This window comes from Magnolia sinica, chromosome 16 (genome assembly GCF_029962835.1).
Source record: "Magnolia sinica isolate HGM2019 chromosome 16, MsV1, whole genome shotgun sequence".
Taxonomy (NCBI): domain Eukaryota; kingdom Viridiplantae; phylum Streptophyta; class Magnoliopsida; order Magnoliales; family Magnoliaceae; genus Magnolia; species Magnolia sinica.
The window spans coordinates 61,331,341-61,358,409 of NC_080588.1; the positions used below are offsets into that span (position 1 = coordinate 61,331,341).

Below are 27,069 nucleotides of genomic sequence, written 5' to 3' on the forward strand. Positions count from 1 at the left end.
CAGACTGTGGTTCTTGCCCTTGGTGAAGGTTTGAGGCTTCTAGAATAGGCATGTTTAGTTATTATAGAAGGTGACTCTGTTAGGGCCTGTTTGGTTTTCCAATTACAACTGTAAATGGCTGGAAATGGATAATGATTATTTACTCTTGTAATTTTGTGGTGACATCACTTACATTTGATTAATGATAATTTTGCTATATTGTTTGTTTCACCCACAAATCACTGTAAAAATGGTAGTTTTATAATGTGAAAATGTAATGATTACAATTTACTTTACCTACTTTACAAGTGTATTTGACTCTTGATTTATGAACCATAATTCCTATTTAAACAAACTCCCGGAAATGATAATGATGGCTCATTTACTTTACATTTTATAGGAAATTGGAAAACCAAACAGGCCCATAATGTTATTAAATGGGCAAACGGGGATCATTCCATGCCTTGGAGACTCATTAGTTTTTGATGAAATTCGCTTCCTCTTGTTTATGCTAAACATTTTGTTTGCCCACGCATATTGCCACCGGGCCACTTGATGTCCTTTGTTTCTCCTTTTGAATAAAATCTTCGAGTTGCTTCTCTATATATGTGTTTTTGTGTGTTATTATTATTTTTTATATTACAAACTGGGCCTTGGGAAAAGGGTGACACGGGAGCCAATATGGGTGAGGGGTTGAGAATTGCCTACTTTTCAAACAATAGAGAGTATTATAATACATAGGAATCTTTTTTTTCTTTTTTTCTTTTTTTTTTTTTGGGTGGGGGGGGTGTAATCTCACATACGTTAACATGAGACCAGTGCTATTAAAATCTTACGATTCTACGATTTGAATAGTACACACAAATCTTAAATAATCGTATGAATCGTGCAATAATCATATTCATGATGTGAATTGTATGATTCATATCGTATCTTGTATGGGTGTATGATTTGAATAGCACACGCAAATCTCAAAAGACTGAATCGTATGATAATCGCATCAAATTGTACGAATTGTGTATTTGGAATTTTCTTCTTTCTTTTTACCTGTTTGCTTATAAAACATGAAAAGACACTTCACTATTAAAAGTATCCTCATTTTTTCTTTTGAGAGAGAGAGAGAGAGAGAGAGAGAGAGAGAGAGCAAGTCTCAAGTCCAACTGGTTGGACCAAAAGTTTTTTTTTTTTTTTTAAATTTATTTTAAATGATAACTGCATTCATAAGAGAAAAAGATACAAAGAAGGGAAAACAATCTGCCGAGATGGCAGAAAACTAGCAACCTAAGAAAAGAAGATCAACATCCTTAAGACCGTTTAAAATGCCCGCCCATTCAATAATCAGATTTTTAGCTCTGGACCAAATAGATTGAACCAAAGTAGCTTTGTCATTAAAACACCTATTGTTTCTTTCCTCCCAGATTGACCACCAGATGGCAAGAATAGACAACCAGATATGCGAGTCTCGGCTTTTCCTATCTTGGCCCCATGCCAAGCCAAAAGAAGATAGCTGGCTGATGAAGGATTGCACCAGTTCATATGAAAACGACCGAAAAATTCTACCCAGATTTGTGAGACAAAAGGGCAATGGATAAGAAGATGATCCATAGATTCCTCCTCTTTCATGCAACATAGGCAAATATTAACGATCTGCAAACACCCCCAAGCAACATACTTCCAAATGAACGGGGTAGAGTGGGCCGAGGAGTTAGAAGGGGGGGATAGCTGAGCATAGAAAGAACGAACCGAGAAGACTCCTGTTTTATCCTGAGACCAAGTCAGCTTGTCGGGGGTGGAGAGATCTGGGACAACTTTAGAGATAAGCTTAAGAAGATCGATGAATTCGGATATCTCCCAGTCATGAAGGTTCCTGGTGCATTTGACGTCCCAAGCAACATTCTCATTCGAGATGGAGAAGCAGGTAGCTTGGACCAAAAGTTACAGTCCACCTAATGGATAATTTCCAACCTGTCTAGTGCATAAGACATCCAACCCACCCAATAGCTTTGCCCCATCATGAGGATCACCTTGCACAAAAATCAGCCATATTGACTCATCGGGTGGGCCAAACTTGTATTTTCTATTGATCAATGGCTAGACAATTTTCTATGCTATGGTCTACCTAATGAACAAACAGGTTGATTCTTGCATAAGGTAATCCTAATGGTGGTATCAAGTTATTGGATGGGTTAGATTTCACATGCGCTTAACAGGTTAGAAGTTGCCTACTGGGTGGACCGTAACTTGTGAATGCAGGGGCATTTTCACACCGGGCTCGAGTGGGGTCGCTTGTGGGATGTAGGGGCACACTCGGGGTGGGCGAGGCCCACGGGGGAGATCTCGTATTTGAGACTCCTCACCGGTGGTGATTAATGCGCATTTCACACCGGGCTCGAGTGGGGTAGCCTGTGGTTGCGGGGACACACTCGGGGTGGGCGGCCCATGTGAGGCGGTACCCATGTGATTTGGAGCCCATGAAGGGGGTTCAACCGAGGTCCTAACCCATGAGATGTGAGGCCTGTGCTATGAGATAAAGGGATTAATTCGCCATGCTCTAACAGTTCGAGCTTTTAGAGCAAGTAGTTAATTGTCCTGCATCACTTGCGGTCCAACTACTTGGACTTGAGACCCCTCTCTCTATTTTAGAGGTGTACATGAGTCGAACCAAGTTGAGCTTGGCACAACTCGACTTGGCTCGGCCACTAGCTGACCTCATCTCAAACTCTGCTCGGCTCGATCCTTGAGCCTAACTGGCTAACTCGGCTCGGTTCGGTCAGCAGCTCGGGCCAGTTCGAGCCGAGTTCGAGCCTTTGCGACATTTTCTCAAACACATGGAGTGCACCTTCAATTTCTCATGGAATGTAAAATAACAACATCAGTTTACAGGTATTTCACCAAACACTTAGTAGGCAACATAAAAATCAAGATACAAGGGTATTTGTTTCATATCCATACCTTCCTCGCCACCAGCTGACACTTCATTGAGTCATTTCATCAAACACTTGCTGAGCAACATCAATATTAAAATAACCGAGTCACCGAACTGGTTCGATCCGAGTTCGATTCAAGTTGGGGTTCAATCCGAGTCGAGCTCGGGCAAGCTCGAACTTGGCTCGAAAATTTTTTGAGCTAAAAAAATCAGTTGCTCGAACTGAGTCTTAACCGAGCTAACTCGGTTTGTGTACAGCTCTACTCTCTCTCTACACACACACACACACACACACACAGACAGAGAGAGAGAGAGAGAGTCATGCTCACCTGCGCACCTTCTTAGGTGAACACCCGTGTGCACCTTTTCGCACGTGTCATGGGCACAAAATCTGAACGGTCCATGTGATGCAACACCCCATGAAAACCCTAGGGCCCAACTTTCAGCCACATCCAAAACTTTGGTGGGCCATAGCAAAGAGAGGCAAATCAAGGGACGTAACTATTTGCTCTTGCCATGGCCCACCAGAGTTTTGGATCAAATTGAAAGTTGGGCCTTGAGGCTCTCATGGGGTGCCGCATCATGTGGAGCATTCAAATTTTGAGCTCACACCACGTATCGAAAAGTGCTCACAATTTCTCGTGAGAACTGGTTCCTAGGTGTGCAATTTCTTTTTTTTCCTGTTAGCTTGTTAGTACACCCACTGTTAGTTCACACTTCACTGTTAGCCACCCCCACTAGGGAATCAATACCAAGACCTCAGTGTTAAAACGAGGTATCTTTCACTCAGTCTACCACTTGAGCTTCAGATCAAGGTGTCCTAGGTGAGCATCACTATTAGCCACCCCCTAGGTGAGCATTTCACTATATATGAGAGAGAGATGGTCTCCTGCGAAGTAGACCACGGGAAACCTCAATTACGGTCTCGAGTGGTGGACGACTTAAGTGGGCCCCATCACGATGTTTACGTGAAATCCACCCCAACCAGGTTGTCATCCGATGTTAGGCCTAAGGCCCAAAAATTAACACTATTCGTGATTCAAGTGGGCCACACCAAGGGAAACAATTTGGAGGTTGAGTGTCGCCTGTACACTATCCAATTGTGTGGTCCCCCCGAATAACCAATAGAGCTGATTTTTCATCCCTAGACCTAAAATTGGGTCACTAACCTGCTGTTTGGAGTGAATTTGGGAAATACATGATGGTGGGGCCAACTCTAACTACATCATTTACATTAAATTTAGGTAGAAGGCTTTACGTGGACGCCAGTTTGTTCAGTGAGGCGGTCACCACCATTTACCGTGCTGCTAAGACTGTGGGACCCACCGTGATGTATATGTTTATCCACACCGTCCATACGTTTCTCTAGCTGATTTTAGGGCATGAGCCCAACATAGAAGCAGTTCCAAAGCTCAAGTGGACCACACCACAAAAAAACAATGGTGATAATGACATCCGCCATTGAAACCATCCTAGGGTGCATGGTGATATTTATTTGTCATCCAAACTGTTCTTAGGTCATACAGACCTAGATGAATGGATGAAAACACAAATATCAGCTTGATCCAAAACTTTTGTGGCCTCCAAGAATTTTTCAATGGCAGGTATTCAATTTCTACTTTTTCTATAGTGTGGTCCACTTAAGCTCTTGAAATGCTTTAGTTTTGGGCTCATATCCTAAAAAGAGATAGATAAATATATGGACGGCATGGATAAAACACTACATCACGGTGGACCCCATAGTCTTCACACCACATTAAGGGGGTAACCACCTCACTCGCACAATTCTAGTTGACGTAGAAGTCTTTTATGTAAATTGCAGGTAACTTGTTATGTAGTTGGTGTGGGCCCCACCATCATGTATTTAAAAAATCCACTCTAGCCAATAGGCCAGTGATCCAATTTTAAAGCTACAGATGAAAAACCAGCCCCACCCGTGATTCAAAGGGACCATACAATTGGAAACAACGTATAGACAACATTCACCCTCCAAACTGTTTCCCTTAATATGGCCCACTCGAATCACGAATAGGGCTGATATTTGGGCCTTGGGCCTAACATGGGATGACGCACTTGGTGGTCAAGGTGGATTTCATATAAATATCATGTCGAGCCCACCTTAACAGGCCAGGCCTCCGGTACTTGCGGTTGCTTGGGCCTAACATGGGATGACGCACTTGGTGGTCAGGGTGGATTTCACATAAACATCATGGTCAAGCCCACCTTAACAGACCAGGAGCCATGAATAACATACACATGAGAGAAACATATAGTGCTCCACAGGAATACACGAATAACATACACATAAGAAGCACCTTAGGTAGAAGGTTTCTACATCTAGGGCTGGGACTCAAACCCGGAACTTGTGGTTGCTTAAGATTTCCAATTTGCCTTGTGATCTAGTTTTTTTGTTTTTTTTGAAAGGTGATACTTTATTGAAAAAGAAAAGCCAAAACAAAGAAAACAAGACAGACAAAAACCAAAACAGAAAAAGAAGAAACCTAAACAAAGAGAAACCTAAGAAGACTAAAAGAGAAAAGAAACCTAAGAAAACTAAAATGCAACAACAAAACCAGTTATGTCTATTTGTTTATTGTGACCAGTCTATGAACTAAATGGACAGGATCTGTTGTATATTACTTTCTTTGTCATCGTTGTCATCATCTTCTTCGTGCTTTCGTTATTCTGTAATCTTTATTAACTGGCTGCCACTAAGAACTTTGGCAGAGCAGCACATGTGCCTTAAACTCAGATATCTTGTGAAATCTCTATGCAGGAGATACCCTAGGTAAAATTGCATCTGAGAAGGCTGGGATTTTCAAGGTAAACTCTTATAAGTGTAATGGCTAAAAACCTAGGAAAAATGAATCTGACATGCGTTATTCAATTGTTTATCAAACTATTTCTTTTTCTTTATTATTCGATCATGCAGTCTTCATTTTCAACTATTTTCTGAAATGGGTTGATGTCATCGCTGCTCATGAAGCCTCAAGTTCCCGCATTTACGGTCCCTCAAAGTTTGGAAGCAATGGATGTTCTTCGAGAGAGAGCGTCTGAGTTGAAGGTTGCATCTCTGCCAAGTACCTCATGTGTGAAAGATTGTATGACAAATGGATTTTAATTGGGTGAATCTTTTTTCTTCTGTAGAACATCTTGCACATTATAGTTTTTTTAGAATGCACCCGTGATTTCTCTTGAAACTATCAAGCATTGATGAGTTTCTACAATGACCAACATTTAAAGATGCGCTCATGCCACCATTTTACAGATTTTAGTTGACAACCCAAAAATTGTGATAAGGTTTAGATGATGATGATGATTTGGCACTTGGCAAACCAAAAATTCCCAATAGTAGAAAGATAAAATCTATTCCAAATTGCCCAGTAACGTTATTTTTGGTTGAGCAATGCCGTTCTCTTTTCATAGAGCATTGGCCAATTACCTTGTTAGCGAATTTGGATAATTTGTGGCAGCATAATACAACTTTCTATTTGATCCACGCTATCAAAAGGCATTAGGTCATTTTATTGTCATTGCCTAGCAATGTACTTTTTTTTCTTTTTCTTTTAAAAAAGAACCTTTGTTTCCTTCAAATGGCTAAACTTATCCCGATTTTGAGGAGAAAATTCATTGCTCTTGATTTCTAAGCACATATGATTATCCGTATTTTTTCATTTTTGTAACCCTGATTTTCAGGTAAGACCAAATCTGTACAAGTTTGCAAGAAAGCATCTACATTGCCATTTTCCTTTCCTTTTTTTTTTCCCCTGCCAAGTGCAAATCCTGGGAACTTGTTTAGCATGAAATGGAGCATCTTAGAACTGCCAAATTTTAGTTTAACTTCCACGATTTCTTTCTATTTCCTTCCCCTCTACATGTCTGAATGATTGCTAATGTTATCATCTAATATTTCTTACCGATTGCAGATTCCACTAAAAGTAGCGTCACCGCTAGATCGAGGTAAGTTGGGTGGATTGGAGCTCGGCATGGCTGGTGATCACCAGTTCATAAATGCTGGCCTTGCTATTGCTCTTTGTAGATGTTGGCTTCAACAGACTGGCCACTCCAAGGTTCTCTTTCGAAATGTCAGTTCAGATATCGTTGACCCCCAAATAATAATTTGTTTCTGCCTTATATGGAGTAAAATGATATTGTTACTTATGGATTACATAAAGCCATCTTCATACCCGAATTTTTTTTACTAGAAGCATGGACGTCTAAAGAACTTAGTCAACAAAAGATGAGCAAAAAATATATAGTCAAAATATGAATGATCCATAGAAGCCTAATGATCAGTAAAAGACAAATGATCTTAGTACTCAAGAAATAATTGGGATGTAGCCATAGAGACCAAAAAATGCAATAGCCACTAATGAAATTTTGGGTGGAAAAGGAGCTAACAAAATTAGCTTTTATTTTCGATAAAAAGAAAAGAAAAACCAAAATTGGCTTTAGTTTACTCTATAGCTGCATCAAGAGCTCCGCTGTTGGTCATGACCACAACAAAATTAACTTTAGTTTCTTCAATAGCCACATCAAGGTAACTGCTGTCTCTCATGACCATACCTTGGAACATAAGTCTTCATCTCTATCGAAATGATCATAGACCTAGGAAACATTGGTCTTCATCTCTATGCAAATAACTTGCCACCCGAGGGTGATTGCCACTTTGCAATATAAATATATGCGACACATGGTGGATGCATAGTTTGTATTTTAGTATTTCTGTTGTTAAACACTCTCAACATATTCTTATTAATTTATCGATGTTTTCCAACCTTTCTACTTTTTTAGATTAATTCTTATGTACTGCTGAACGATGTCCAACATTGATCCCATAGTCGTACCTGTGCCTATGGTGTGTCATATCTGATGTGGAAATCTTCACTGATTTGAAGGATCCAGGTACAACAGATCTCAATGACCACCTACCTCAAATCAGCAAAAAACCGTACTCTTTACATTATGCTGGCCCTTCCATACCAACAGATGGAATTGTTGCCATTGTATTGTATGAACAATGGGTTCTGTCAACCATCATTAAATACATTTATAGACTAACCAACAAGTTATTGACCAGAATAGTCCCAATGCAGGACAGAGTTGAAGAATAAAGGATATGGGCATTTAATTTAAAAGTTTTTTTTTTTACTCATGAGTGATGTGCTGATCATTACCAATTTCTTGATGTTTAATGATTTGTGGATTTTGTTACATTGAGAAGTCAGTGATTACTCCAACTGCTATTCTCCTTGATCATTTTCACTATTAAGCAATCAATGAAATTTAAATGATAGGAAGACCCATTGATTTCAATCTTTTGTTGTGCTTTGATCAAATAAAGGACATCCTTCTTTTTCTTTTTTTCTTTTTTCATTTTTTTTTTTCAAAGAACTAGCTGCAAGTAAATGCATGTTTTTCTTTTGTATGAAATATCTTTGAACTATGAATTATGACTTTCTAAGATATTTCTGGTCCAAGGACCAAACTATTACACAATTAGCTTACACTCTAGATTTTATGTTTCCAAAAGACCATTAATTTTACGGTAGTTTTTTGACATAACAAAGTTGAAGTTTACATTTGTTGATGCTTCTTTTCCAGGAAGTTATTTGTGGTCTTATGAATCTTTTGGTTGTGGTATCAGATACTTCTACCGTCTGACTTATGAAGATTTCAAAACAGGAAAACCAGGAATCAGATCTGCCAGAGGCATTTCTTAAAGGTCTTTCCACTGCAAATCTTCCTGGACGGGCTCAGGTTGTCTATGACATCTCGGTGAAATCTTACGAGTCTGAAGTGAATGAGACTTCTTCAGGTGATCTGATCTTTTACTTGGATGGAGCTCACAGTCCAGAAAGTATGGAAGTTTGCGCGAGATGGTTCTCCAATGCTGTAAAAGAAGACGTACATTCTTCCAAGAATGGCATGACGGAACATGACGATAAGAATTTTGATCGGTCTAACAAAATTTCAAAGCAGGTGAGGTCCTTAATGTCCACCCCGCGCTTACCACATATTGATGTTTTAACTCATGGAATGGATCCAGTGGAAAATGCTAATATGTTAGTTGTTATCAAGCACCACATGTCCATGCATGTGGCATAAATATGTGGTCTGGACCATTCATTTGTTGAGAATGGACTGGTCGTATGCCAAATATCACACTGTCAGATGATCCTAGCTGCCGTTTGGTGGATGTTCTACCATTGAATGTTGACTGTTGGTTGAGATTTCAGTAAATATTCATATGTAATCCTCAAAAATCCTCAACCATCAGTGGTTAGGATCACCCAACTGGGTGATTTTTGGGGTACGTCCAATCCGCGGCAAGTGTCAATGGATAAAGGGTCTAGATGTGTGTTTGGAGATGGAGTCCTTGATAACTAAGATACTACACACTCCATCTTCTATCTATTTTTGTGATTTTATTTCAATTGATTGTATTTAGATTACTGATTTTTAAAAAAAAATTGTAGTCTAATGAGCTGCGTTTGTAGATTCTTTTGTTTAATTGCATGGAGGTGAGAGACCCTCTGCTTTTGCTTCCACGGCTTGTCAACACCTGTGCTTCATCAGGTATGCTTTCTCAAGGCACAGAATTATTCATTTCATGTCTACCTGCGGTGGGATTTCTTCATTGAAGTGTTACTTTCTCTCCAATTGGTTATAATTCGTCTCATATGCTGAAATGTAATTGTTGTTGCTATTTGTATTACTCTCTCCAAATTGTTATTGTTGTTGTTATGTTCTTTGGATTCATATTGGAAGTTATTTCATTAGTTTGATGCCGGCTTATGTTGGGTCCCTAGTCATGGCTCATTGGTAGACTGTGAGTTTCAACGCTGAAGTCATATGTTCGAGTTCCCATGCGGTGTGTGTGAGTGTGTAAAAAAAAGTTTGATGCCGGCTGCCAACCTAATGCAACCCTCCTTTATACGGGCTGGGGACCAGCAAAGAGCACAAAACTCCCATAGGCACAATGTAATGGACTATTACATAGGTTGATTACAATCAATGAGGAATTATTATTACTATTACCACTATTACTGTTGTTACTATTATAATGTCTCAAGGAATTTTAGTTTAGATTATGTGATGTATACTTCCTAAATGACCAGATTATTTGAATCTTTCCAAGTTGTTTGTATTGCGCCTCACCTGTGATGAGATGAACATCCGAAAGCCTGTTGGTATAACGAGAATAATTATTAGTTTTGGAGAAAACCTTACTGTTCTTCATTAATATTTTGGACATGATAAAATTTTGGCTTTGGATTTCCATGATGGACAAAATGCAATGGTTGTTGTCCTCAAATGGTTTTAATAATGTTGCTTCTTTAAGGAGAACCATAATCCTGATCTTGAATAAATGGTGCTCTCTGGAAGTTTTAGAATCCTCTGTTTCTCAAGTATCTGTGGTGACCATGATGTATTGGTCGTTGTCAGAATCCCTATTTTCTGAGTTCGAGAAAGGAGTAGTTGTTTCTGAGTTCAAGAAAGGTGTAGTTGCCCACAGAAATCTCCTTTTAAAAAGACCAAATAGTGTTGAATATTTTTAGAAGGTTATCACATATTCAATTTCTTTTGAACGAGCACATCTAAAATTTGGTGTCTGATGTGATGCCTGCATGCATGATATCTCTCTCTTGAAAGCTAACATGAACCTGAATTGGTATTGACTTGGCCAGGTGTCCACTTCTCAAAAGCCCTTTTCGTCCCGAGCATATCGACGTACCATAAAGTTGATTCTGCTGCATCTATAGCTTTAGAGACCACTAAGGACTTGTCATGGCAATCCACCCTCCAAAGAACTTGGGAAAAGATAATCCATGGAAAAGGTTTTTTGTTTTTCTTTTTTCCATCATTTGCAAGTTCTGCTCAATTTTCACTTTGGCTTCTACTAGGCTTTGGAAATTTTCAAATGGAACTTGTAAGTATTCAGAATGAGTTCGAGTTCTTCTTCTTCTTCTTCTTCTTCTTTTTTTCTCCCAGTTTTGGTTGCTTGAAAACAAACAGGAACCATGAATATGAGATTGTTCATAGTACCGCTGTCCAATAAAACATGAGTGATTATCAGATAGCTGTTATCTAACTGGTTCAACTTTCAGGTGCTATATCTGAAGAGAGCTCCAATTTTGATAATCCAGAGACATTGCCATCTTCTGGGTTTCTTTATGGAGATCCTTATCACAAGTGTAATCCCGTGAACAAACAGTTCACCTGCAGTGCAGTTATCCCTTCCTTGCCATCAACAATAAAATTGTTAAGGGACTGTGTTAAGGAAAACCCTTCTATCAGACTTCAGGTAAAACCATTCTCTTGAACTGTATTCTCATCATCATCATTATCATAGCCTTGTCCCTGCTATTTGGTGTCGACCTTGTGAATCTTGTTTTGCCAATGAATCCTATCTAAGGCCATATCTCGGTAAGTGAATGAGCTAATCCACTTGTTAACAGTGTGTTTGGTTACAATCTGTGAATTGAATTGCAACAGTTAGTTCAATAAAGTGTTAGTGTCAAAATTGTAGCTAGCTTCCTTGACATCCATATAAAGGGACCAGGCCTTATCACAGTTACATCACTTCCATGTTAGAATTGGAAGACACGCTACGGCAATTTCAGGGTTACTTCCTCATTATGAATGCTCGAAAAATGTCATCAAAATTCAGTCATTTCCTCTCAGTCGAACTATAGGTTCCCTATTCAATTCTGCTTTGTTTCCAGATACACTAACATGGTAACAATGTTTGGCCTACCCACTTTTTGGTTTGAGCCATGTTCTGATCTTCTTATCTGTAGCTTTACCACCAGAAAATTTTATAAAGCCGAGTCTTTCTTAACTTTGAAAACTGATCATGGTGGTACACAACTTTCTCAAAGAACTAAATAGGGATGATATGGCACAATTCTTGGAAGGTTGAGTCATTATAATGCTAGAACGAAGGTCGTCAAGAAGTAGATCGTTTGGACGTCAGGGCAGCAGTAACATAGGTCATTTTGGATCAAGTGGCATCGGTGCGCAAGGTTGGAATAGTTCCAGAGCTAGGATACGAGCATCATCAAGTTGGGTGTGGTGAAGAAGGGGAAACCTGGCTGCAGGGAGACAGACAAAGGAAAAGGGGGTTGTCAAATTGGAGTCTATGACAGCCAATCACGGGAATGAAGGTGAGTGGACATATGTAGAAAGGAAAAAGGGGGAAAAGGACTCCACTGCACGTGTAGAAGTAGAGCCTTTTCTGAGTAGCCCTGACGCTCTTCGTTTCAAGGTACCTAGCAAGATGGCTCCCTATCAACTTTTCGAGGGTTTTTGGGAGAGTAGGCGAGGTTTTGGAGGTGGTCATACCTAGATGCCGCGACATAGGGGCTCTTAGAGGGTTTGCATTTTTTAGAATGAGGATAGAGGAGCTGGAAGAAGAAGTAAAGGTTCTCAATGGTGAGAGTTTTACAGGGAGAAGGATGGTTGTGCAAAAAGCTAGGTATGGCCCTGAGATAGCAAACATGGAGGATAGAGCTAAGCTAGCAAGGAAGGGAGGTAACGAGAAAGCCAGAGTAGAGCATGGGGCCTTGGGAGACGACAAAGGTTGTGACTGGGGGAAGGAAGGAGTCGATTTGGCCATCAAGGGACCTACGAAGGGGGCAGTAGGGAGGGAGATGCTTCGATCCTTCAAGGAGGCTCTATCGGGGAAGGAATCTTTCCTCCAGGTGGAGAAGGGGATGGAAGGTGGCAAGGCAGTCGTCGCTCCCATCACTGAGGAAAGCAAGGTTTGGAGGAAGCATTCGGCAACAGAACCAGAAGTGTGTAGATCTGGCAATGGTGGAGGGTGTTCGCTTGTCCTTTCAGTGGTTGATGGTTGTCGAAACCAGGGAAGGGGCTCTTCCTTCTTGGTTAAGGGTCTGGCTAAGAGCATGTTGTAGATTGGAGGACTGTGACTATAGGCTCAAACCCATCTTAGCCTGTGAGGTTTAGATCTCAATGCAGTCGGGAACTAACATTGATTAGATGTTCATGGCCGAGGTGATGTTCAATGACGGCCCCATTGTTTATATTCAGAAATGGGAGGAAGGTTCCTTCCTCGGGGGTGAAAAAACCTAGTTTCTGTTTTGGGGTAAGGAAGTGTTTATGGCCTTGGGGGAGTGTATCAGAAAAGTTTTAGTTATCGACAAAGCGTCGGAAGTTGGCAGGGACATAAGTGTTGCCCGTTTGTGCATTAGCATACGTAAAGCCACATCAGTGTCGGATTCGATTCCTCTCTCAGTGGGAGAGATTCTCCTCTCAGTTAGGGTGGAAGATGAGGTAGAATGGGGAGTCCTGGGTAGACGGGGCGAAGCCTAGAAGCATCGGGAAGTGGCAATGCAATAACGGCTAACCGACTTGCATTTCGAGAAGACGGAACTTTAGTCCCGAATTTATCCACCTGCTCAGTGTTCGCGTCTGGAGTTGACACATGAGGTAGGTGGCCACGTGGCTTCCTCTCCTCCATCTTAGTTGGGTATCCTGCCGGAGCTCCGAGAAGGGTCGGTGCTTCATCTCCCCCTTGTGTGGATGTGGGAGAAGCCTTGCACGAGTTTTTGGCCTCACGTGTTGGCCTTTTGTTCGAGCCTTCGATGGAACTTCAGACGTGCTCTTGTCTTGCCCAAGTCTGGGATTCCTCTCGTAGTTTTGGCCCAATTTCTTGCTTCGGAGCCAAGTCGGGTGCTAGAGCAGACTTGAGCCGATTTTAGATAGGCTCCCTTAGCGACAAGCGGTGGGGTCTCCTTCGCGTTTGAGGCGATTTCGACATGTGGATGCAAAGACAGTTTCTTCATCCATGCGTCGCCTCTCATCGGTCGAGGCTATCGTTTCATCCCCGTTGACCACTCGTGTGCTCGTGCTGACGCAACCCACTTTATTCACACGTGGTCCTCTCCTCGCACATGTTTTGGGCCCCGATCTAGGCTATTAGCCCCCATTTCTAAATCTCTATGCTCTTATTTTAGAGGGGGCCTGAGGGCTATTCTTTTCTGACGAGATTCAATAGCTCCTTCTTTAGTTGTTGGTGATTGCAGTAGTGGAGGAGGATCCTCTTATTCTCCTTCCGGATTCCTTAGAGTCCAAATCCTCTTATTCTCCTTCTGGATTCATCTCCAGTCGATGTGGAAGATTCTCTTGCTTCAAGATTCCAAAGCGATACCAGTTTGTTAGTGCTTTCTCTTGCGGTAGGGGGAGAGGTGGTGGAGAGGGTTGAGATGGATGAGATGTTAGTCACTCCACTTGAAGCGACGACAGGGTGAATAGAGAGCATCTTGTATGAAGAATCAACAACAACTCATTAAGTTGTGGCTCCAGAAGGCTTCTCGAAGGAAAACCCCATGTGGGCAGAGGATTTGGATTGGACCAAGGACATCATTAACCGAGTAGGGAGAAAGTTGGGTATGTCTTTTCAAGGGATGATGATGCGGTAGCCTTATTCCAATACATAGAGCGGAGGGGCAATGCTATTCTGAACCAGGCTTCAAGACGAACTCCTAGAGGGCAGTGGGAGCTTCTGAGACTTGAAAGCTCTGTTAATTACGACACGAGTAGCAAACCAGCAGGGATGATCAGGGGGAGAAGGGCAAGGTCGGTGTCTTAATGAAGATTCTCAACTGGAATGTGAAGGGTTTGGGGGATCGAGGGAAAAGGTTTTAACTAAGAGCCATGTGTAAGAAATTGAAGGCTCAAATAATCAGTCTTTTAGAAACTAAGATCTCTTCCTTCAGTAGTACAGACCTGGAGTCGGTTTGGGACAAAATTCAAAAGATTATTTTTCTTTGGATGCGGTTGGTTCTTTAAGGTGTATCGTGGTGGTTTGGAACTCCAGTTTTTTGAGGAAGGAGGATAGCCGGTGTGATGATACTCGGTCTCGATGGTTTTAGTTGAAATTTCTTCCGACTTTAAATGGCTTTTTCCTATTGTGTATGGCCCCTGCAGAGCAAATACAAGAAATGCTTTCCGGGACGAGTTGAAATCTTTTCCTGTAAGGTGGTCAGGCCCTTGGTGCATGGTGGGGGACTTTAATGTTCGATTCAATTTTGAGAAGACCCACGACACGCGCATCTCTAAAAGCATGCATGAATTCTCTTCATGGATTCAACATTTTGAGCTAGTTGATATCCCCATGTTAGGGGCTAAATTCACCTAGTCGAATGCCTATAATTCCCTAATGATGTCTCGCCTCGATAGGTTTTTAGCGTCTGTAGATTGGATCTCAAAATTCCCAATGGTCCAGATTCAGGGTCTTCTAAGGACCACGTGAGATCACAGACCTATAGTGTTGCATGCTTTAATTGAGAGCTAGGGTCCAAAACCCTTTCGGTTTGAATTGATGTGGCTGGAGGCTGAGGGGTTCAAGGATCTAGTCTTGGGGTGGTGGAGTTCCTTCAATGTGGACGGCGCAACGGGTTTCAAGTTGCACAAGAAGTTGAAGCTTTTCAAAGGGAAACTAAAGGAGTGGAATAGGGAGGTTTTTGGGGCTAGATAAGACATTGCTACTAGTATTCTTGAACAAATCCACTCGATAGATATCAACGAGGAAGGGGGAGAGGCTTCTTTAAAGGACATTGTTAGTCGTGGGAAGTTGGAAGCGGAGTACTCTTTAAGTTCCTTAAAGAGGAGGAAAATGAAGTGGAGGCAGCTGTCACAGGCTTTGTGGCTGAAAGAAGGTAACAAAAAAATAAGAGATTTTTTCACATTGTTGCCTCAACAATAGCAAGTTGCAATCAAATTTCATGGCTAGTGGTTGAAGGCAATACGTTAAAGAAGAAGGACGATATTTACGAGGCAATTGTTGTCTTATCGCCAGCTTTTTCTTTGGATCATTGGTCTTGGCTGAGGCTAGATCATCTTCATTTTGAGAGAATTTCTAAGGAAGATACGAGTTTCTTAGAAAAGCTTATATTAGAAAATGAGGTCAAGGAAGGTGTCGAGAGTTTGGGGAGGGACAAGTCCCCCAGTCCTGACGGGTGTCCTGTTGCCTTTTTCCAGGTCTTTTGGGATAGTTAAAAGGGATTTGTTAGATTTCCTAGAGTTTTTTACGGATGGTCGTTTTCCGGTGGAGTTAGGTGTATCTTTTATCGCGCTTATTACTAAGGTGGAGGGTGCAAAAGAGCTCAAGGACTTCCACCCGATTAGCCTCATAGGAAGTTCATATAAAATTCTTGCCAAAATCCTAGCGACGAGATTTAAGAAGGTGGTGGGAAGTGTAATCTCTCCCAACCAAGGGGCCTTTGTAGAAGGTAGGCAGATTTTGGACATGGCCCTAATCGCTCATGAGTGTATCAATTCTTGGTTCAAAAAAACAAAAGGAAGAAAAAAAAAAAAGGCAAGGGTGATGTGTAAGTTGGATGTGGAGAAGGCTTACAATCACGTTGAGTGGGATTTCTTGGATTACATGTTGGGTAGGTTGGTTTGTGGAGCCAAATGGAGAAATTGGATTCGTACTTGCATGGGATCTCCTTCCTTCTCGGTTCTTGTCAACGGACCTTCTAAAGGCTTTTTCAAAGCTTCTAGGGGTCTCAGGCAAGGAGATCCCTTGTCCCCTTACCTCTTCCTAGTTATTGCAGAGGCTCTCAGTTGCATGCTAGCCAAAGGTCAAGAAGTCGATCTATTGAGTGGTTTTAAGGTGGGGAATATGATGGATCCTTTTCTCATATTAAATTTGCAGATGGCATGCTAGTCTTTTGTGAGGCAAACCTAGTTAAGGTTGAAGACGTGAGGAAAGTGGTGATTTGTTTTGAAGCGGTTTCCGGTTTGAAGATTAATGTGAGGAAGAGTGAAATATTGGGAATCCACTTGTCGAAGGAGCCTTCTCAATTAGCATTGTCCTTCAGCTACAAGGAAGGCTCTTTGCCCATCTCCTATTTGGGCCTTCCGCTATGTATTGGGAGACCGGCGATCCATTTATGGGATGAGAACAAAGTTTCAAAATGGAGAAGCCGGTTTCTAGCTCTTGGTGGTCACATTACTTCGATTAAGGCAGCTTTTTCAAACATGCTGCTCTAATTTATGTCCATCTTCAGATGTCTGCAAGCCATGTTAGCCAGGTTGGAAAAAGTAAAAGAGACTTCCCTTGGAGGGGTTCTGATGAAGGCTTCAAGTTTCATCTTTTGAAGCGGGAGGAGGTATGTAAACCGGTCACTCAAGGTGGAGTTCTTCTTGATAAATGGCTATGGAGATATGGTACAGAAGGAGGTTGCATGTGGAATGGAATCATCTCAAACAAGTATGGCACTCTCAATGGGGGGTGGGAAACAAAGAGGTCCTCTCTTTATAGAGCCTCTTATATTTGGAAGTCAATCATGAAGCTTAGAGATATTTTCTGGCAAGGTGTGTTGTTCTTGGTAGGGGATGGGGCTAGAATTCAGTTTTGGGAGGATTGCTCATGCAGTGATCGTCTGCTATGGTCTGATTTTCGTGCGCTGGCGGGTCTTGCACCTTCTTCTGATTTGGTGGCGGCGGATTGTTTCCCTCAAAGTGGCTCGTTGGTTGTTTGGGCCCCTCCCTATAGGAGGAACTTAACTGATGACAAGGTAGCTGATTTTGCTTATTTGTCTGGCCGTCTTCAGTTCGTCTTCCTACAGGGAGGTCCTGACTCGTTGGTGTGGAAGATGCACAGTTCAGGCCCGTTCTCAGTAAAGTCCTATAAAATGTTTCAGCCTGAAGTTATGGTACATCAGGAGCAACACACCTTTCATTTTTGGTTTTATTGCATGCCCACCAAAGTAGCTGCCTTCAAATGGTTAGTGGGGAGAAAGAAGGTTTTGATGATTGATAACTTACAGAAGAGATCTATGATGATCCCTAATATGTGTTGTACGTGCAACTGAGATGCTGAATCGGTGGATCACCTCTTCATTTTGTGTCCGTTTGCTTAAGAGGTTTGGGACCACTTGGCCATATTCAGAGTGGCTTGGGTGATGCCAAGGTTGGTCTGGGACCTTCGCTGGGCTTGGCATGGGGGAGGTGGTGGGAAGCTTTTTTGCTCTAAATGGCATCTTACCCTCCCAGCAATTTGGTAGGCTTTATGGGGTGAAAGGAATCGGCGGTGATTTCAGAATCATTCTACGTCTCTTCAGGCGGTGTTGATCGTGGCTGTTTTGTTGTTGTCCAAGTGGAATGAGATGTAGTGTTTACAGCTTTTCGTTTTTTCGCTTTGCGGGCATTGTCTCCTTCCCTTTTTGTTTTCCTGTATAGTTTTTTGCTGTTTCTTAATAAAATTTTCATCCTTCAGAAAATAAAAAATAAAACATCTTGGCATTCAACTTTCGGTGCAGGCAATACCTAGAAACCACTGGACACCTGAAACTGATCAGGCAATGGTTCCCTTTTGCTTTGGAGATATCAGTGGCTGATGTTCATGGCAACTGAAAAAATAATATATAATTTTTTAATTATTGTTTAGTTGCAGAATAGAATCTTACGCGTCCCATGGAATCACAGGTTCTTGTGACTGGATCCTTGCATCTAGTTGGCGATGTATTGAAGCTTTTGAGAAGGTGATGCATTTACAATTCAGGTTTTCTTACCCATCCAATCTCATGGGTTTGAAGTTTACTGAGGATTCCCAAAACAAAATCATTTTCATTGCATTTACTGAGTTATTGCCACATTGTTTTTGGTGCCAATGTTCCATTTATTGTCTGCCTGAATTAATAATGGCATCTTGTTGTGAGTCATAGATATATAGGGGTCTGAATTTGCTTTCCATTCTAATAATCTCGAACTTTGTATAATGTTTTACTACTTATTTCGCGAATGGTTTAAAACAGTATGATTGATTCTGCTCCTAACCTTCACTAATCCAAAAATGAATGTGCCCATCTTGGATCTGTCAGAGAACTGAAACACCAAACTCTGATAACTGGGATATTTAGATAGTGGTAAGGATCCTCCTCCTCTGAGGCCTGGATTCTCCTCTACTTGGTTTTGAGTAATGGATTTTCTATTATCTGAATTTAGAGTGAACAGTACTCACTCATTACAAACTGAACTTTTAGATGTTAGATGTTGTTAAGGAAACGTCAAGGGAAATTTTCCAATATCCTCCCTCCCCATGAGCTCATTTCCATTCCAAGAAGCCCCTCTACATCGATCTGTCACGTAACAGCCCCCATGGACCATCCACATTGAAGGTGGGCCCCACATTATGGAAGGTTCACATCCATCCACATTAAAGGTGGGCTCCACACGATGGACGGTTTGCATCAAAGATGGGTTGCATACTATAGGTGGTCCGCATCAAAGATGGGCCAACATGGACGACCCACATTGATGGTGGGCCCCACATGATTTATGGTATTTGCTTAGTGGGCTAGGACGAACCGCGCTTCCTAGCTTGCAGATAGGGTTGGGTTTGAGCCTGGCTAGGGTCCTTAAGTGAACCGGTCTGAATTGGACATGCTTGGGCCAATGCCATTTGCAACCCTACTACGGATGATCGGTTTCATGTAGAGGAATCTTTGATACTCGATATACAGGCACCGAAAAAATTACCTGGTGTTACAAGTAATTCTATTGAACTGGCCAATTTATGGCTCCCAGTTTAGATGTATCATAAACAAGGATTAAAAATCGGTTTCAGCAGGTTTTGTCGTTCACAGCCGATACAGGGTCTTAGTGCCCTGTGTCACCTTGTATCGAGCAGCTTCAGGTCAATATAGTTTTGTAGTTGACGAAGCAGGCATGTATCGGGTCATACATTGTGTTTTCAGATGACATCTTAAACGGCGCAGCTTCAGTGGATCTGGATCCCTGACTATGGGGCCCACTGTGATTCGTGCTGTCCATCCATTTTGAAAACTTATTTTAGGGCATGATTCCAAAAATGAAGCAGATCCAAATCTCAAGGGATTTAAAATACAGGAAACAGTGGTAATCGACCATTAAAAACTCGTTGTGGGCCACAAAAGTTTTAGATCAAACTGATACTTGCGTGGTCTCTTCATCTAGGTCTTTGTGATCTTATCACGAGGTTGGATGGCAAATAAACATTCCGGTGGCCCCCATGAAGTTTTCAAACGCGTCCATTCAATCAAGACTTTTTCCTGTGGCATGGTCCACCTAAGATTTGGATATACTTCATTTTTGGGATCATGCCCTAAAATGAGCTGTGAAAATGGATGCACAGTGTGGATGTAAGGCAAATACATCACAGTGGGCCCCACAGTTAGAGATCTACCAACCTGGGTGGATTTGGGGATCCACCCAAACCACACCCATCTTAAACCACGATCATAAGCCATATGTTACACCTATTTGATTATATAATTCTCTATTGGTTGGGCCATGTTTGGATCGTTGTGGTGAAGAAATATAAGGGCCCGTTGCGATACCACCAAATAAGTTACTTTTTCTAATTACAGCAGTAGATAAGTAACTTATTTAAGACGAGTTTGGTTTATGATTAGTTATGGTAACTTTTTTACTTAAAAGTATTTAATCACTTCAATTATTATTTTTTAAAAAAACTTTTCTACTTTAGTATTTAATCACTTCAATTAATCTTTTTAACTTTTCTACTTTTCATCAGTTGCTAAAGAGAGGCAATGGGGAAGGCCAAAGAGAAGAAGCTGATAAGTATGTTGTTTACAAGCATACATATTTTCTTAACAAGTAGAAAATAAAGATAAAATAAGTAACTTATCTTAAGCAACTTACCATGCAAACGCTTGCTAAAGTATCCCCGAGTCAAGGTTAGGGTTTTTCTGACCAATCTAGTGTTTTTTTTTTGGGATTGGGGCTTATAGTGAATTCCACATTTGGGTGGTTTGGTTTGAGTTAATGTACGCCAAATGTGTAATTTTTGAGTGCCTGTGAATCGTGGTTCGCTGCCAGAGTATAAAATGATTCTCCCTCAGAAGTCGACTATGGAGGGAGACCACCTGGAGATCAAAAGCATCATCACTTGTTCCGGTCCACACCAAAAGCCTTTGCAATAGGGATTCGTTGACCTTACTGGGAAAATTTAGATAAGAAAAGTTTTGATACTCTGCAAAGTGTGATTGATGATCTACGGGCACTTCTGAATACTTGGAAATTGCACACGTGGCATACAAGTAATTCAAACTGAACTACCCAGATTATAAGCCCTAGTTAAGATAGATTATAAGCCCTAGTTAAGATGATGTATCATGAACCAAAATGTATGCTTATTTGATTACCTATTAGATTGGTGGACATTTATTGGACGGTTAAAAATGAAAATTATCCAATCTTTCCTCCTATGCTCCTATTTCAACAGAGAAATTTCTAAGAATTATACTCACTACGTGAGGCATGGATTATCAGTCTCTTTGAGATGAATAGCACCCTTTCCAGATTAATCTCTTATTACAGCAGGTATTGTCACTTTTGTCTATTGGAGACAATAATAGGACAGATCATACTATAATTGCATACTTAGGAATGAATCATAATGTTGAAATTCAATCAAACACGAGGCCAAATGTGTCAACAAACAGTCTATATTCTGTCAACATGCATGATTAGGATAGGTGTGCCAAAGTCATATTTGGCTTGAATTGATTGAACGCTTGTGATTCTAGGGGCCAAATTAGTCGTAGGACTGGACCTGTAAAAGTTGACTTAATTATCCAACCACCAATGTTGCAGCAATCAACAACTACAATTGCATGGAGTTTCAACACCAGATCAAGGGTTCGAGTACCCACGGTGGTGAAATCCCACTGTGTGCGTGTGTGGGGTGTGTGTGCGTGTGGCGTGAGTGTGTGGGGGTGTGTGTGTCTGCGTGTGTAAAAAAAAAAAAAAAAACTGCCTTTGACTTGTCAATCTATGATTGAAGGTGTGCAAGCAAATTTGCATACATTAAAGCTTATATAAGACCGTCATTGATAGAGTTGGGCATCGAGTCGAGTCGGACCGAGTTAGGGTTGACCCGACTTGATCTGGTTTTAAAATAGACTTGACTCGAACTCGACCCGACTTGATACTAAGTCCAACATGCCTGATCGAATCCGAGCTTGGGTCTTGGAATGGACTAATCCGGACCGAGTCCAACCCGGTTAGAGGTACCAAGTTGGGTCGAGTCGGCACAAACTCGGATTGGGTGCAGCGGGTATCCACGAGTTGAAATCACAACTCAAAACCCAAGTGCACCCACTGGAATTGCAGCCTTTCCATTAGTTATATGACATCTTAGATCTGAAATCGAATCTGGGCTATATTTTAATCCGAACGGTCCATGTAATGCGGACTCTCATGAAATCACAAGGTACAACTTTTCATCATAATGTAAAATTATGGTGGGTCATAGCACAGAGAAATGCAAATCAAGGGAGGAAACTGTTTCAATTTTTCATGGCCCACCAAAATTTTGAATCAAAGTAAAAATTGGGTAAGGGGGTTTCATGAGGTGTTGCTTCATGTGGACCATTCGGATTTTGGAGTTCTCAAAATAGTTCGCACAAGTTCCGTGCGAACTGGTGAGTGGTTGAGCACTCGGCTATATATATATATATATATATATGGGAAAATGTTCTATGCCATCGAGCTTATGGGAACTTCCCATGAGGTCGAGTTGTGTGGGCCCTACCATGATGCGTGTTGAACATCTACCCCATTAGTCAGATCCACCATTCCATGGTGGGCCTCGGGCTTAAAATTCAAGTCAATTTGTGACTCTTATAGGCCACACCACATACAAAAGTTGAGAAGGGTTATCCTTCCATTAAAACATTCATAATCATTTGTTGGGCCAATCGAAATGTGGTTCACAAGTCCAGCCCATCCATTATGTGTGTCCCACTTGGATGAGGGGTCAGACCAAGTTTCAGACACATCCAAATTTCAGGTGGGTCCCACCAAGTGCTTTTATATGTTTTAGGCATGTCTTCACATGATTTTAGATGGTATGGCCCACTTGAGTTCCATATATGCTTGATTTTTGGGATATCCCATAATTTAAAGGGGACCCATCAAATGTATGGTGTTAATGTTCGACACACATCATGGAGGGGCCCACACAACTCGAACTCATGGGAAGTTCCCATGAGCTGGACGGCATAAAACCATTTCCCATACACACACACACACAAGTTAGGTTCCAGATCAAGTCAAGTCAATATCGAATTGAATTTTGGGTCGAGTTGAGTCAAGTTACTGGGTACCCGAACTCAACTCGCTTTGAGTTTGAATTGGATGAAGTCTACTGGGTTCGAGTATGAACGAGTAGGATGAGTCGAGTCGTCCGGTGCCCAGCTCTACTTGATGTGTGTGGAATCTAAGCCGTGCATTAGGGGTGCTGCCTTATGTTTGCTGTCCATTGCAGAACTTGGGCTGATCCAAAACTCTAGTAGGGCACACTGCAACAAACAATTCAAAGTGTCTCATAAACCTTTCAAGTTCACGTGGTGTGGCCCACACTAGTTATGTCACCACTAGTTATGTAATGACGTAAGTTTTGGCACGTCCCTTCATCTTAGTAGGGCATGTCCTGATTAATAGACTGGATGGAATATAAATAACACGTGGCCACATCTGCTGGACGGTTTAGATGGCACAGATGCATCACAGCTTTATCGAGTACGCTTGAATGTATGTGACATTCTCTTACATTAAGGTTTACATATTACACGGCAGTGGATCCCACCTCCCAACACCTGCAACGTGTGGAGCATCTGAACCTCTCATCGTATAGACCACCATGTGGATGACCTGGCTGAAAATGCAAAGCTGCTCCACTTTCATGAATGAATGGACGGCAAAGAGAAATGGGACCATCAATAATCCATACATGGCATGGATGCCTATTTGATTTTTGAGCCATTTAGCATGTGCAATGGAGCTTCTCTGCCTAGTTACAAATATCATTCTCAGGAATTTCTTGGAGGTTTTCTCAGGTTTTTATAGGAGATCAGGAAAATCTCGTTTTAAAAAAATTAATATTAATTATAGACTGATAAATAGATTTTAAATTTTAATATAATTATTAAAAATGGGCAAAAAATTGATATTTTTTATATCAATAAATGGGTAATTTTGTAAAAAAATATTTTGAGAAATGATTTTTTAAAAAATCTTTCTAGAGGTGTCAATGGGTCAGGCTAGGACCTGGTGGGCCCTAGTATAGCCATAGTCACTTAAGCCATGGCCTTGCCTGAAGCGGATTGCGTACCGAGTAAACTGTGGGGCCCACCGTGATTTATATATTTTATCCACTCCGTCCATCCATTTTACCAGATAATTTTAATGCTTGAACCCAAAAATGAAGTATACACAAACTTCAAGTGGACCACACTACAGGAAACAGTGTGAATTGAACGTCTACTGTTGAACATTTTCTTGGGGACCACAGAAGTTTTAGATCAAGCTGAAATTTTTGTTTTCCATTCATCCATGTCTCTGTGATCTTATGAACAGGTTGGATGACAAATAAACATCACTGTGGGCCCTAGGAAGGTTTCAACAGTGGAAATCATTATTTCCACTATTTCCTGTGGTGTGGTCCACTTGATATTCAGATATGCTTCAATTTTTGTTTCGATCTCCAAAAAGATCTTTAAAAATGGATGGACGGCTTGGATAAACCATATACATTCACGGATCAACAGAGTTTACTCAATACAATAAAAGCAAACTGAGTGAGTAGTCAATCTGATTTCGGCCTCGGCCCATTTACGGGCTTTGCCCTTTGCGGGCCTGTAAAAAGATTTAAATGATCACACGCTTCTATATAGTCAATTTTATTTTATTTTTTTAAATATTGGATATTAGATATCTTGTCATAAATAATCTGGACCGTAGAAACATGCCTAGGATCTGACGAATATCACCTATATGAAAAATGGTAATCACTGACAAGTGCTTTCAAACGGTCATTCTTGTTAAATAGTGGTGGCCCACTTGATAAGTTGACTGGGCCCAATTCATCATTGACCTTAGTTAAAGCACCCAAGCCCTGGCCTTACTGGGCCTGCTTATTCTGCCTGCCGGGCCCATTGCCCCGCCCCTAGATATTTATAAAATTTAAATGTAATTGAGAAATGCTTTCAAACTGTCCTTCTTTGTAAATAATGGTGGCCCACTTGATTATTTGACCGGGCCATTCATCATTAACCTTGATTTAGGTGCCTAAGCCCGAAACGGATTGGCTAGTCCCCTTGACACCATCCAATAGCTGATGGTCTGTACTCTGTGGACCCCATCATGATGTAAGTGTTTCATCCATGCCGTTCATATATTTTTACAGATCATTTTAGGGTATGAGACCAAAAATTAGGTATATTCCAATCTCAAGGGGACCACATTACAGAAAAAAGTGTTAAATGAGCTTCGATCATTACAAACATTTTGGGGGCTTTGGATCAAGCTGATTTTTGTTTTTTCGTTTCATCCGGTCCTGTATGACGTAATCAACATATTGGATGTAAAATAAACACTACAGTGCGCCTTAGGAGGATTTTAATGGTGGATATCCAATTACTTTTTTTTCATGTGGTGTGGTCCACCTGAAATTTATATCTCCTCATTTTTGGCTTCAAACTATAAAATGATCTGTAAAACTGAATGAACGGAATGGATGAAACATATACATCATTTTGGGGCCCACAGAGCACCGACCGTCAGCCACAGGGATGGTGGCAGCGGGAGTAGCCAATCCGTTTCCGCCATAGCCCTAGTAGCCAATCCCTTTCCGGACGGGGATTAGATACTGAAATATACTGAAGTGACGTCACCAAGTTCTGCGAGACCCACCGTGATATATGTGGTGTATCCATACGGTCCTTTCATTTGGAGATATCAATTTATGGCAGGATAAGAAGACTGAGTCAGATAAAAAACTCGAGTGCATCCCACCATATAAAACAGTGGAGAGAGTAACACCCACCGTTGAAACCTTCCCAAGGTCCACTATGATGTTTATCTGAAATCCAATGTGTTCATAAGTTACGACAGACATGAAATAAGGGAAAAAAGAAGTTTCAGCTTGATCGAAAACTTTAGTGGCCATTAGAAATTTTTAATGGTGGGAGTCACTCTCTCCACTGTTTTCTGTGGTGGGGTCCACTCGAGTTTTTGATCTGACTCATTCTTTGTATCATGGTATAAATTGATATATAAAAATGAATGGACGGTGTGGATACAACACATACATCATGGTGGGTCCCACAGAACTTGATGACGTCACTTCAGTAGCGAGTCTCGCTACTCAACCTGTCAGTAGCTAATCCGCGTCCCCCGTTTCCGTATGCAATGGACGCGGATTTCCTGTGAAAGCCTTTCGCAATCATAAAGTTCCCGCCGTACATCTTTTTTGTAATATCATTTTAGAAAATGTAAGAAAAAATGAGGTGAATCCAAAACTCAAGTGGGCTGCACGAGATAAAACAGTGTGGATTCAGTGACCACGGCTGGAATATTTTCATGGCCACAAAAATTTAAGTATCAAGATAAATTTTCGTTTTTTCATTTCGTCCCAGTGGGAGTGACCTCATAAACGGTTTGAATGTCATATAAACATCAAGATGGTGCCCAGGAGGGTTTCAACGGTAGGAAACTCTTTTCGCAGTTTTCACTCTCGTGCAGCACACTTGAGTTTTGGATCCACCTCATTTTCAGCCGCATTCCCTAAAGCATCCTCTCAATAGGACGCAGATTTCCTGCGAAAAGCTTTCGCAGGAAGTTCCTGCACTGGGAACGCAGATGGGGTCCACCGTAATGTTTGTTGGGAATCCACTCCGTCCATCCGTTTTGTGAGATAATTTTAGAAGATTATATTAAAATTGGATAGGATCCAAGACTTAAGTGGGCCGTACTAAAAGAAAAAGTATTTAGGGAAATTCCTACCGTTGAAACCTCCCTGGGTTCGGCAGTGATGTTTACATGCCATCCACACCGTTAATAACATCATTCCTACTGGGATGAACTGAAAACACAAACATTATCATGATTCAAAACTTCTATGGCCCCACGAATATTTCAACTGTGGACATTTAATTATCACGTTTTCGGTGCACTTGAGCAGTGGATACGATTCATCTTTGGCCTCATGTACTAAAATGAACTCATAAAATGGATGGACGGTGAGGATTTCTCATAAACATCCAAGTGGGCCCCACGTGCGTTCCCAGCGCAGGAACTTCCTGCGAAAGGCTTTCGCAGGAAATCCGCGTCCCTCTCAATAC

At 41.3% G+C, this 27,069-nt stretch overlaps 1 protein-coding gene across 3 annotated transcripts in view; it reads left to right on the plus strand.

Annotated features, from left to right (window-relative positions):
* The window catches only part of LOC131229289 (folylpolyglutamate synthase-like), a 65,980-nt gene extending 47,282 nt beyond the window's left edge, over positions 1-18,698 (plus strand). For 2 of the 3 annotated variants that reach the window (XM_058225200.1, XM_058225202.1), the window contains 8 exons: positions 5,682-5,728; positions 5,892-5,969; positions 6,832-6,990; positions 8,591-8,887; positions 9,406-9,484; positions 10,597-10,746; positions 11,017-11,213; positions 18,368-18,698. In XM_058225200.1, the coding sequence (XP_058081183.1) occupies positions 5,682-5,728; positions 5,892-5,969; positions 6,832-6,990; positions 8,591-8,887; positions 9,406-9,484; positions 10,597-10,746; positions 11,017-11,213; positions 18,368-18,427 (1,067 nt within the window). In that variant the 3' untranslated portion in view covers positions 18,428-18,698. The remainder of the gene's footprint in view (positions 1-5,681; positions 5,729-5,891; positions 5,970-6,831; positions 6,991-8,590; positions 8,888-9,405; positions 9,485-10,596; positions 10,747-11,016; positions 11,214-18,367) is intronic. The other variant, XM_058225201.1, reaches the window with a different exon arrangement.
* Positions 18,699-27,069: the final 8,371 nt, after the last annotated feature.